The sequence below is a fragment of the Gadus macrocephalus genome, chromosome 14, assembly GCF_031168955.1.
Source record: "Gadus macrocephalus chromosome 14, ASM3116895v1".
Lineage (NCBI taxonomy): Eukaryota > Metazoa > Chordata > Actinopteri > Gadiformes > Gadidae > Gadus > Gadus macrocephalus.
This window is the reverse complement of record NC_082395.1, coordinates 2,257,432-2,270,756: the sequence shown is the minus strand read 5'-3', so window position 1 is coordinate 2,270,756 and position 13,325 is coordinate 2,257,432. Positions and strand designations below refer to the sequence as shown.

Below are 13,325 nucleotides of genomic sequence, written 5' to 3'. Positions count from 1 at the left end.
CAGCGTGTGAGATAAGCCAATATTGTGCACTTTTTAATTTAGATATTTTTATGGGGCAAACAAATTGTCGGTTATGAAATTCCTGGACATTACTGATATGGACGTCCTAATCGATTTATATAATAAAGTGTGAAAAGTCTTAACAATGGAACTAAATCATTTAATTTAGGTATTGTCATCAGGACAGTTATGAATGAAATTAATTAATATCAATTCTTAATTAGTAGTAAACTACATTATTATTGTGTGAATCTGGAAGCTATTTATGTGAATAAGATTGGTACATGATGGTTTCATGATTACACACGATAACTTTCATTTGAAATAGCTCCCACCATTTTTGCGTCACTCAAAAACCTATTAATCACTTCAAATTAAATACGCTCTTATTTTTACCTCAGCTTACTTCATAAACTCATCCTTTTTTTATTTTAAATTATCAAAATATAACTACATAAAATATTGAACACAATTTCTGAAAACCAGATTGTACACCATTTCAGAGAACCCAGTTCATCCTAGAACAGTCCCCACCTAAAGCCGGTTCCCCGTCTATCTCAACGCATGATATTAAACAGTGGTTCTGCACGGAAAACAAATAACAAGAAACTCTCAGAGGCAATGATTTAAAAAAAGGGCAGAATTCATTTAAAGCACTTACATAGAAAAATATGATTGATTTGAGTCCAACAATAATAAATAGAGTGCCCGGCCATCTCCAGGCTCTGTCAGTACAACAGTACAATCAATATCCAGTTTTCACAATACAGCAAAGGCACTAGCATTTACCGCAAATCAGCACAGTCAATGTTGGAGGCGTGTGGTGGTGGTAGGGGTGGTGGTGGGGACTCGACAGGACATGATAGCACCCCCGTCGCTACGACGATGCTGGGTACCGACCGTCAGGGGAGCCCGTCAGGGGCCCGTCAGGGGCCCGACACATAGCGCACTGAGCCCTGCGCGAGCTCGTTAGCCACTCCGGATCTCCGCCACAACGGGGATCTCTTGGGTGAATATCAGAGTGTGGCGTTAGTTTGGGACGGCCGCTTGACCGGGCTGACTTCAAAGCGTGGAGAAGGGATGGAGAAAGAGGAGGACGAGGGGGATGACAGGAGATTAAAGAGTTAAAGGAAATGAGAGAAGGTTGAAAGGGCTTGCAGTACAGTAGATGGCACATATATCCAGTGGATCAGACACGTTACTGAGGAATACCTTACTTTAGTCCTCGATCAAAAATCAGGAATTGATTTTTAGTATCACTAGCGATACCGTAACTCTAATTATAATAAAAAAACATGAATTAGCACCAATTGTAATTTAAATTGGTCATGCTAACTGGTCCCAATCAGTCATTATTTGTGCAGTGTAATTATTGATTAATTATAACATCTGTGGATTTATTTTGCTCCTTTCGGCGGGAGGAATAAAACAACAGTGAAGATGAACGCTTGTAATTAACTGTTAATTAATTACCATTTAGCTCTCAAATTAAAACATAGCAGGTAGTGCAATTGTTTCGAAGCAAGCAAATATACACGCCCTCGATGTGATCAAAGAAAATAATAACAGGACCACGGGGTCGAGCATGTTAGAGTCATGCCAGATCAGCAAACACATGCACACTTACACACACATACCCCCCAACACACACACTCACACACACACTGGCACACACGCAAACGCACATCGTGCTGAACTTTCAAACAGAAGATCTATATGCAATTCTGTTTTTTTATAAGGAACACAATATATTCTCTTCTCAAGGGGTCAGAAAAATATAAAGAGAAGCAAATTATGTCATTCTTAATCAACATTGTAATCAAAACATTGTCTATGCCAATGTTTATTATTCATTGGTTGTCATTTACACAGAGGATAAAATGAAAATATAATTAAATATCTTATTAAATATCATGGAAAATTGGTAAGGCTTTCAAACGATAGCCCCAGCTCCAACTCCAAGCCTCTGTCTCATCTTCTCATTTGGATATTTCAAATAATTTCTCTTTACCTAATGTTTTCTGTCCTCGCCGCTAAATGTCCGTCTATCTGTACGGACGGAGTAGCTCAAGTGTGTCTTCTGAAAACCCCCAAAATACTAAGCCTTGATTGTCTCAACGAATCGTAACAATATGGTTTTCCTGGCCTTAAAGCTCGTCTGGTCAGCGGTATCCTGACGCTCTTCCTCTGCGACATCACTTCCTGCTCCGCCAGTGATCCTCCAGCAACAGTCCCATGTGGCCTCCCTCCAGTTTGGCATCTCCAACCCCCGGTCGTTCACCCCCCCCCCCCCCCCCCATCCCCCCCCGCTCGAGAACCGAACGTACCGGATTGCGCAGACTCAAGAAAAACCCAAAACACCAAGACAACAAAAAACCAAGGGCGCCGTGGAGCTGCACCGGGCCGCTGTGTCGTGTCAGCCCTTTCATCTGCTCGAGTGTTCCCGCCCGCTTCACGTGTATGTGGCTGTAGAAGACGGGCCGTCCGACCCACGTTTTGAGATGAGTCTCTCTCTTTGTCTCTCTCTTTGTCTCTCTCTCTCTCTCCCACTCTGTGTGTGCCCGTGTCTCTGCCGTGTCTCTGGGACGCTAGATGTTCCTCTGGGCGGTCAGGTACTTGAGGGCGGCCGAGCCGTACTTCCTGGACAGGTCCTGGTGGAACTCGTCCTTCAGCGTGCCCAGGCAGTTGCGGTAGCTGGGGCTGGAGCGGAACTTGGAGATGTCGAAGCTGGGCGCGTGCGGCATGTGGATCATGAAGGCGTTGGGGAGGACCATCAGGTCGTACTCCTGCAGGGGTCGGAGGGAAAGCGAGAGTACGGATGTTAGCAGGGCTCACACGTGGATCGAAGCTGTGATGGGGGGTATTTGAGGGTTTGAGAGCGAGAGAAAGCAGAAAAAACACCCCCTTCCCCTCTCCGATCCCATCCTGCACCTTTTAAGTGATAAAAGTGTGTGTATCTATGTGATAGAGGTGATTTCAACCAGCTGATTGGTTGAAATTGAGCTGAGAGTGGTCTAAAATCGTCTCCATTGTAGAATGATATCCTCACAGCAATTTCCTCTCAATAACAGGTGACAGATGGCTGTGGCATTTCTTCTTATACCTACACCTTCAATTTATACAGAAGGGTTTTTAATCCAGGCATCTTTGTATACATCACGTATAAAATCCTCCAATCAGAACACACATCGAACCCTGTAATAACTGTCAAAAAAACGGCATGATATTGTTTGCCCTCGATTTTATCTCCTGCCGACAGGAAATTCAAAAGGATCCGTTTAGAATGATAATTCAGTGTGGTCCCGTCAACTGACTACAAAATATATCACTTTAGGGATTCTGCAATTTTATGCGCCTTTTAAAGAAAATACATTTGAACAACCGGTGCACCCCAAAGACATTACCTGTGCATCCAACTCCATGATGTGAGACACCTTGTTCCAGCCGAAGCCCACGAAGCGCTGGTCGTACTCGGGGCAGTCGCGCCTCACCACCACGTAGGGCTCGAAGTCCGACTCCCACTCCACCTTGTAGGGGGTGGTGGCCGTCCGCCATTTGGCATAGTTGGTTGGAGCATGTCCCTTGGTCCAGACATGATACCTGGAGGCCGGGCAGGGTGTCGGGCAGAAGACCAGAATGGAGAGGATGGGTTATGGTACAGGTTTAATGGAACCCTGGGAAATATCTATCAATGTTGGCCTCTCAACCTGAAAGGAATGATCGTCTGATTGATACCGAAAACATGGTTGTTAGGTTCTCAGTTTATCCTTAGCTGTTGGGTTAATTTGTGATGATCATAGTTAACTAATAGGTTCAAAAGGGTTCAAACGTTAGAATACATTAAATGGAGAAAGCGCTTGCTCACAGATTGTTTAAATGTCAACAGCTAAATACACAAAACTAATGAACCCTATATGAATGGATCTGTCTACAGTGTATATACAGTGTATATTTACCTGCGTATTTTGTACGGCCCCTCTCTGCGCGGTACCTGAAGGTGTATAACTGTGTATTGGTACGGTCCCTATCTGGTACCTGAAGGTGTACTGTGTATTGGTACGGTCCCTATCAGGTTCCTGAAGGTGTTCAACAGTGTATTGTGTACGGTCCCTATCTGGTACCTGAAGGTGTACAGTGTATTGTGTACGGTCCCTATCTGGTACCTGAAGGTGTACAGTGTATTGTGTACGGCCCCTAACTGGTACCTGAAGGTGTACAGTGTATTGTGTACGGCCCCTATCTGGTACCTGAAGGTGTACAGTGTATTGTGTATGGTCCCTATCTGGTACCTGAAGGTGTACAGTGTATTGTGTACGGTCCCTATCTGGTACCTGAAGGTGTACAGTGTATTGTGTACGGTCCCTATCTGGTACCTGAAGGTGTACAGTGTATTGTGTACGGTCCCTAACTGGTACCTGAAGGTGTACAGTGTATTGTGTACGGCCCCTATCTGGTACCTGAAGGTGTACAGTGTCCCCATGTCCAGCATGGAGAGCAGCTCTGCTTTGGATTTGGGGAAGGACAGGCGGGTAGCGGAGCGTCTCGAACGCCGGCACCACCAGAGCCTTCTTAGTGTGGGCCATGTCCAGCTGCACCACGGCCCTCCTGCCGAGAGGAACCACACACACGGTCAGTCACACGGATACAGAGATAGATGCCTTATTCATCCCTGGGGGAACCTCAGGTATCCAGCAGCGCACAAAGTCAGGTAACAGACGGTACAGTGGACAAACAAAATGGACGAACAGTAAACGTCAGACAAATCGGTCAATAACATTGCATATAATAAATGAGCCAGAAGTACCTATAAATACATTTATATTATGCAATTACATCAGGGTCCAGTGTGCGGGGTAGGTTTGGGGGGGAAGAGAGAGGGTTAGAGAGGGAGAGAGAAAGATAGAGTGACATTTGTCGCAACATTCTTCCATCACATTCCCCACGTTTGTCTCTAAGCCGGCTTAAATGTGCCTATATCTAATTGAGTTATCCTTCACAATTTCCTACGCCTTCAGTATTTATCAACGTGTCAATCAATCACGCAGCTCCCCCAGTATCCGCCACCAGTAGAAAAACATCCACCCGGACGCATCAAGGCTAATTATTCACCGAGACTCTCTCTCGCCACTGAGGGGGAGGATCTACCGATACGTCTCTTCCTCGATCTGTACTAAATATAAATACGACACGCTAATGGAGCCCTAACGCACCGCTGCCCCCGTCGTCCTCCTGAATGCACCGGGAGAGGCCCTCTGCGAGACGGAGGCCCTACCTGAGGTAATCGTAGAGGCCGTACATGGGCAGGAAGTCCACGTCGGCCAGGAACACGTAGGGCGTGTTGGCGTTCCTCAGGGCCACGTTCCGCACCAGGTTGACGGGGGTAGAACTGGCCCTCCTTGTACACCACGTGGTAGCCCACGTTCTTGCGGTTCTTGAGGACCTCGGAGGCCTGGGCGTAACGCAGGAACTGCTGCGCCTCGGCGTCGGACATGTAGAGCGCCAGGCTGACGGGGCCCTCCCAGTGCTTACAGATGGCCTCCAGCATCTGCAGCCTGGGGGGTCCGGGGGTGAGAGAGGGGGAGAGGGGGGGAGAGGGGGGGGGGAGAGAGGAGAGAGAGAGGGAGGGAGAGAGGGGGAGGGGAGAGAGGGGAGAGGGGGGAGAGGGAGGGAGAGGGGAGAGAGAGAGGGGGGGGGGGGAGAGAGGGGAGAGGGGAGGGAGAGAGAGGGGGGGAGAGGGGAGAGAGAGAGGGAGGGAGAGAGGGGGGAGGGAGAGAGGGGGAGGGAGAGGGGGGAGAGGGAGAGGGAGGGGGGAGAGGGAGGGGGGGGAGAGGGAGAGAGAGGGAGGAGGGGGAAGGAGAGAGAGAGGGAGGAGGGGGAAGAGAGAGAGAGAGGGAGAGGGGGGGTGGGGAGAGAGAGAGGGACGAGAGAGAGAGAGGGGGGAGAGAGAGGGAGGAGAGAGAGAGAGAGAGAGAGAGGGGGAGAGAAGGGGAGAGAGAGGGAGGAGAGAGAGAGAGAGAGAGAGAGGGGGGGAGAGGGAGAGAGGGAGGGAGAGAGAGGGGGGGAGAGGGGATAGAGAGAGAGGGGCAGAGAGAGAGGAGAGGAGAGGGAGAGAGAGAGGGGGAGGGAGAGGGAGAGGGAGGGAGAGAAAGAGAGGGGGGGGGTGGGGAGAGAAAAAGGGAGGGAGGTAAAGAGAGGGGGGGTGGGGGAGAGAGAGAGGGAGAAAGGGAGAGGGGGAAAGAAAAGGAGAGGGAGGGAAAGAGAGAGAGAGAGAGGGGGTTTGGGGAGAGAGAGAGGGGGAGAAAGAGAGAAAGAAAGGCAGAGAGAGAGAGGGGGGGTAGTGAGAAGGAGAACGAGGGGTGAGAGGGAGAAAGAGAGTGGGAGGGAGAGAGAGGAGATCTACGTTACTGCATTATTGATGGAAGACATTAAGGTAGGAGTTGAGGAAGAGGACGATGATGAGGAGGGTGGTGATGATGTCTCACTGATGCTGATGGAATTGAGTTCCTAGTCTCGAAAATCTCAAATCCTGTCATATTATATTATATGAAAAGGTCTGTGTGTGTGTGTGTGTGTGTGTGTGTGTGTGTGTGTGTGTGTGTGCATATGGTTGTAATGGAAATTTCCATAATACAAGATTTTATCAAGACACTAAGACACTGTAAGCTCTCAGTTATTATCTATGGAGGCCATTTCGCAGTTTGTGCTGTGCTTATCGCCCTGGGGGAGGGGACTTTATCGCAGCTATACCACGAACTACACCCTGAGATGGCCGGAGGGAGTAGTGGCATCCCAATCTGCGGCTGAGCCCTCAAGGACATACCCCACGCTTTAACAGCGACTGTGCGTGTGTGTGCGTGACTCACCGGTCCATGGAGAGCTGGGCCACCAGCGTGACGTCGTCCTCCGTGGGCGTGTACTCGTACTGCAGGAAGTAGAGGTGCACTCGGTGCACGGTGATCCGCTCCCGCCGGAAGTCGTAGCACTGGTCGTCTTCGTCGAGGTCCTCCAGCGACGTCTGCAGCTGGAGGAGCAGAAGCCCAGGACAGAGTGAGACGTTAAGCGGAGTCAGACCTTTAACGGTGGAACGAGTCGTCCACCTATGGGTTGTCATCGGTTTGACAAGTTGTCAAAAAGGCGATCTCAGGATTGTGAATGTTTTAGAAACAACCCGACAGTTGGGTTTCATAGGAGTGGGTGTTAGAGTTTGTGCCAAATGTTGTCCAAAGTCACGTCTCGCTAGAGCGAGAGTGCGCAGCCAATAGAAAACTAGCGATGTGGAAAAGGGGTTCTAACCAGAAGTATCCGACTTTTTGTAATTTACAGAGAATTTCGCCGGTTTAGCAACTCTATGCATTTTATTCAAAAATAACACATAAAGGTCAACGGTTCCCTCCGAAAAAGTGAATTTGTGTGCACACTTAACCTTTAATAATATTGAATAAAACATGACCCATTTGTAACCTCGGACATGTCTACCAGGACTAAACGGAGGCGAGGATCGAGGATAGAGATGTGAGCGTGTGAGAGGCGGGTCTCTTACCCGGATGCTCTCCGGAGTGGCCTGGCTGGGACAGCCAAACAGCTCTCGCCTCAGCAGGTTGCCGTCGTACTCCAGGAAGGTCAGGTAGAGGTTCCTGAAGAACTCCACGTGCTTGTTCTTCACGCGCAGCTTCTTCGGCGAGTTCCAGTGGATCACCTTCAGCCAGGGACAGAAGCGGATCGGTGAGTGTGTGAACAAGACAATGGACTCTCCCTTTTTTTTTATTCGTTTCCCCAGAGAAAGGACCTTGGTTGGCGTCCACAAGCGACGTACAAGTCCTACCTTGAGGTCAGACACCTCCGTGTAGCACTGCTCGGAGCGCGTGTGGTCCGACAGCTGGACGTTCCAGAAGCAGGGGAGCTGGTGGACCAGGACGGGGTTCTGCTTGATGAAGGCGTTGAAGATGTCCTGTGAACACGGGGAAACGCCCAGGGGTTACACACCGTCTTCAACGCAGACTGCTCTGTATCAGCAGGCTTGTGGACGAGGTGGTTAAGCCGAGCGAGGTGCTTCCAGACCTGGTCGGCCAGAGATGTACTGAGCATGCTCATGAGCTCTCGCTCCGCCGTCAGCCTCCACATCTGCTCCCAGCGAAGTCTCCGCAAGCGCTCGAGGTAGAGCAGGATCACCCCTGCGAGCAGAAACACAAGGCCGTGTCCGTCAGCTCTACGTCCTGGTAAAACACTGGCTCATTCTCCGGACCGAGATGTTGTTTCTCGACACAGATTTTTATTCTGAAGCCTTTTTTTAACAGGTAAAGTCTCATTCAGATTTAGAATCTCTTTTCCAAGGGAGACCTGGCCAAGAGGCCAGCATAAAACAAACAAATACATTTAGGGTTCGTACAATTAAACACACAATTATCACATAATTGAAAGACTGTTTTGGGATTTCATTGTTAAGAAATTTCTAATAATTCCACATTTTAGGTTCTTTAGTAATGAGCCAATGAGCAATCAATTCAATTCTGAAAACTGTAAGATTTTGATGGTGATGAACTGAACGCTGATGGAATCTGACGGTGTTCCTCACCGGTGTTGAAGCCTCGCCCAAGGGCAGGCCAGGGTTTGTGGTTTTTCCAAAGGTTTCCCAGGTACCAGTCGCTCTGATTCTCCACCAGACCGATCACCTGTTTGTCTTCACAGACAAAGAACCAAAAGGCCTTCAGTTATTCAATCAGGGGCTCAGAATATCGATGTACTCGAGAATCGAGACTCAGAAATTACCAAGACAGGATCAGTTCTCGAAAAAAAATCACTTCTACTTTGTTTTAATTTTATGAGTAGCAACCAAAATAATGGCACAGTTTGTTTTTCAACCACTGTTTCTGATGTTTCATTACACTCTCATGACACTACAATACACAATGTAGGGATTACACCCCCTTATACCAGTTTATAACTGTGGTAAAGTGAAAGCGCGGGGTTCATACCGGTGAACTTCTGGAAGATTCCCCAGAGCTCGGCGATGTCCGTGGCGAAGGTGATGTCTGTGTCCAGGACGATGACCTTGGACAGGTTGGAGGGCAGGGCTTTGGTGAGGGTCAGCTTCATCAGGCCGTAGATGCCCGAGTAGTGCTTGTTAGGGATCCACGACACCTCCGACTGCAGGGGGAGGAAGACGGAGGAGATCAATCAGGTAAGACCTGCATCATGGCTGTGTGTTTGTGTGGACGGTTCACGTGAGTTAAACTGTTGGTGCCGGGAGTAGGAAAGCCTCTTCATAACAAAGACAGAGGGGAGTCAAGATCATCAAAGATGGCTGCTATGAAGACGTCAGGATCGTTGTTCAGGCTTTGTGCATTACTTACTGCACGGGGGGGTGGGGAGGGGGTAATCATAATGGCATCAACTTTTGGCACGCATGTGAATCTCTTTTTCCTTTCATAAAATGGACAAATAGCAGCAGTTAATTAATTTGGTTGATTCAGTGTAACCGGATCTGCATAAATGTGTATTCTGCAAACATAATCGGCTTAGACGCTGGGATTTATTTATATTTTTTTCTCAGTTTTCTTGTATTCAAACTGAGTTAATGGAATATGCGGCCCTTTCTTTTTCTTCCTCCCTTCCAGCGAGTGTAGGCCCAGACGAGCAGTATAATAGGAGGCTTTTGTTCACGTTGAGAACATGAGGGATGGGAATGTGATGATGTGACACAGCCTGAGCCAGACATGTTGATAGCAGAGAGGGGGAGGACGGAGAGGAAGAGGAGAAAGGAGGCACAGGTCGATCAGTGGGGGGAAGAGAGCTCTTGAAACAATGCCAGAGGCTGTGCCTGGCTTTTGCTATGAAATCTGGCACTGACAGGAACACACACATACGCACACACTCACAATCCCACACACACACACACACACCAACAAACACAATCACACACGTAATCAGACACATACAACACAAACACATTCACACAACGGCACACAAACACAAAATCACACACACTCATCCACCCACACACACACACAAGGGAGCACACACAATCACACGCACACAACGGCGCACACACAATCACTCACACACAACGGCGCACACACACAATCTCACACACACACACACACACACACACACACACACACACACACACACACACACACACACACAAGCACATCCAAGCTCTTGACACTCTTGCTCTAAGAGTGGAAACATTGCATTGGTGAGGATTGATTCCTTTCAGATAGCGTGTCTTGTTTCTGTTACCTCAGAACTCAAAGGCCTCATTCACCTAAGATATCTTACTTTGATACTGAGAACGCAGTGCTTGACTTTGGCTCACTTTGACGTTGTATGCCTGCCATTGTTTCCACTGAGGACACTCATTATACCGAGTTGAAAAAGAAAGTGTGTGCAACAATAAGGTCTGACTGAACACAGAAGCATTACCTGAGTTAGCATTCGCGTGAATAAGTCCCTCACCTTGAGTTCATCTGCGTCATAGAAGCTAACTTGGACCGAAGGAACCATCCAGGACTGAAACAGGGTGCTGAGGATCTGATGGGCGACCGTGTCTGTGATGAAGTGGAAGTGAAGCGGGTTCCTCCTGGAGAGAGAGAGAGAGGGAGAGGGAGAGGGAGAGAGAGATTAGGAAGATGGACATTCACAGAAATGCAGACACATACTGTATATAATCATCATTTTCTAAGAAAATCGAGCTGAATCATCTACCAGATTAGTTTCATACAAAACAAATTCCCAAAACATGTTCAAATGTTAGGATTTCTCTCTACTCACCTATGGAAGAGAATAGACTTGACCAGAGTTACAACATCTCTGCTGGCGTTGTGACCGGCACACACACACGCTACATGGATCAGCTAGAGAGAGAGAGAGAGAGAGAGAGAGAGAGAGAGAGAGAGAGAGAGAGAGAGAGAGAGAGAGAGAGAGAGAGAGAGAGAGAGAGACGGTGAATGCATGCATATCAGATATCTGACATCAATGCTGTATTCAGATCAGTTGGATAACAGCTGATCTCGTCCGGCTTTAATAGAGTATCTGTGAAAATAGTGTCCATATAAATATGTTTTTTACATATATATATGTATAAGCCGTTTGAAAATCGACCTTAATGACATCACAAGTGGGTGTGCCCGGTATACATACATCTACGGGGACACACCCATTTGTGATGTCACTAAATCACAGGAAAAGGCAGATTTTCAAATGGCTTGTTATGGCTAATCACACCCACACCTGGTGGCCTAATATAGCCCCTTTAACAAAAGAAAAGCCACATTGATGCATCTCTCTTGGGAGAGATGCATATTCAGAGGTTCATTTTAAAAAGTGGAAAATTAAAGTTCCTATCAGCGATTTTGGGTGACATCTCTTCCGTTGGTATTTGAAGCGAGATCCTAGACAAACAGAGCCAGCCCGCCCCTCCCTTCCGTGTTTCGTGCATCCAGTAAAAACCATCATAAACATAGCGCAAAACCCCACAACACCCGCCCCTTGTCGGTGATTGGTTGAAATACTATTTATTTTGGTTTTGAGTGGTTGGTAGTACCATTTGTTTTTGTGCGCGATCTCGGAGCACAGGCTGCCTACAGAGATGTGTTTTTTTGACGGGCTGCTCATGGGGCGGGCAGCTAGCGGATCGTGAGGAAGGGTCAGATGAATGTGATCATTTATGTTTCGGCCTAGCATCGCTGATCCGACCTGTGAGTCATCATTTTGAACCAGTTGAGCGAGGGTCCAGCGAGCTCTGGTGCCCGTGCGCCGCCTACCTCACACTTCTGCACGCTGGGCGCGCGCGGGCACTCCGTGTGGTTGTTCTTCTCCTCCGCCGTGTTCTCCACGTCCTCCGGCCCCGTGTCCGCCGACGCCCCCCACTGCTGGTTGCCGTAGTTACCCTCCTGGGGCTGGGCGGCCGTGCCCAGCGATTGGCTGAGCCGCAGCCGGATCTGGCGGTTCTCGGCCTCCACCTCTCGCACCCGCGACTCCAACACGGCGCGCTGCAGGACCTCCGCCGCCGGCGTGTCCGCTAGGCACGGCGCCAGCAGCAGCGTGCGGCCATCTTGGGGAGGGACAAAGGTCAAAAGGTTGAACGATGAGATGAGATAGACTTCATGGTAAATAGTAAATGGATTATATTTCTATAACGCGTTTCTAACCAGTGGCCACTCGGAGCAAAAAAAAAAGAAGCTATATATTGCCTAACATTCACCCATTCATGCCCACATCCACGTGTCTACGGCGGTGTCAGCCACGCAAGGCGACAGCCAGCTCGTCGGGAGCAGGCAGGGGGAGGTGTCTCGCTCAGGGACGCCTCGGCACTCAGCCAGGAGGAGCCGGGGATCGAACTAGCAACCTTCCGGTTACCAGTCAACCGTTGTACCTCCTGAGCCACATGCCCCCCACTGTATCAATCCCAGACGGGAAAATCGGGGCGCCATGGCACCCAAAACTCCATAAACCAAACCCAAAACACCTTACATACATCCAACCTTCCAGGTTTCCCCCATCCTTTGACTTTCTCCACCTCAGTGTAAACAGACTCTATTACTTTTAAGCCCAACCTAACAAAGACCAACTTGTGGATTTCATTCTTCCTGGTCTTACCAATAACCAGACAGAGAGACAATGAGACAGTGGAGAGAGATAGAGAAACAAAGAGAGGGAGAGACAGAAGGAGAAGGGGGGGGGGGGACGACACAGTGGCATCACAGTGTCAAGTGATCTTGTCAGTGTGATGTTTCACGAGGCTTCAGTCCCCCGCGTCTCCCAGCATCCTCGCAGAATGTTGGTTCATCCCAGATCTCCACGTCCTACTGTCTGCCGCCCTCCTTCAGCGGAGGAGGAGAGTGTGAACATTCCCAGAGTGCCACACTTCAGCTGGGAGCCAGCTGCTACACACTCTCAGACGGGTTTGGGTTGTGTGTGTGTGTGTCCGTGTGTGTCTATCTGTGGTGTGTGTAATAGGTGTGCTTGTATGCGTCGGGAGGGAGGGAGGGAGAGAGGGAGGGGGGGGAGGGAGAGAGAGAGACAGAGAGAGAGAGAGAGAGAGAGAGAGAGAGAGAGAGAGGGGGAGAGAGAGAGAGAGGAGGAGAGAGAGAGAGAGAGAGAGAGAGAGAGAGAGAGAGAGAGAGAGAGATATTTCTAGGGACAGGGAGAGAGATGATGAAATGGAGGGGAATATAAAACATTCATAAATAATCTTTGCAAGAAGTTATAGTATACAGAGTGATGCAGAGCACTCATCCACAGAGGTAGTTTTATATACTGGGGCCTGGCTATTACAGAGATGAAGACAGGTGTTTCTCGAGACCTAAGCACAGTGGAGACATCCA

General features: G+C 48.8%; 1 protein-coding gene across 1 annotated transcript in view; it reads right to left on the bottom strand.

The window, feature by feature from the left end:
* Positions 1 to 612: 612 nt before the first annotated feature.
* large2 (LARGE xylosyl- and glucuronyltransferase 2) overlaps positions 613 to 13,325 on the bottom strand; it is a 17,499-nt gene continuing 4,786 nt past the window's right edge. The window contains 15 exon segments of the mRNA XM_060071983.1: positions 613 to 2,786; positions 3,405 to 3,600; positions 4,458 to 4,528; positions 4,530 to 4,605; positions 5,273 to 5,379; positions 5,381 to 5,552; positions 6,864 to 7,021; positions 7,541 to 7,696; positions 7,823 to 7,948; positions 8,059 to 8,171; positions 8,573 to 8,677; positions 8,973 to 9,144; positions 10,456 to 10,579; positions 10,771 to 10,853; positions 11,763 to 12,100. Of these exon segments, the coding sequence (XP_059927966.1) occupies positions 2,589 to 2,786; positions 3,405 to 3,600; positions 4,458 to 4,528; positions 4,530 to 4,605; positions 5,273 to 5,379; positions 5,381 to 5,552; positions 6,864 to 7,021; positions 7,541 to 7,696; positions 7,823 to 7,948; positions 8,059 to 8,171; positions 8,573 to 8,677; positions 8,973 to 9,144; positions 10,456 to 10,579; positions 10,771 to 10,853; positions 11,763 to 12,100 (2,195 nt within the window). The 3' untranslated portion in view covers positions 613 to 2,588.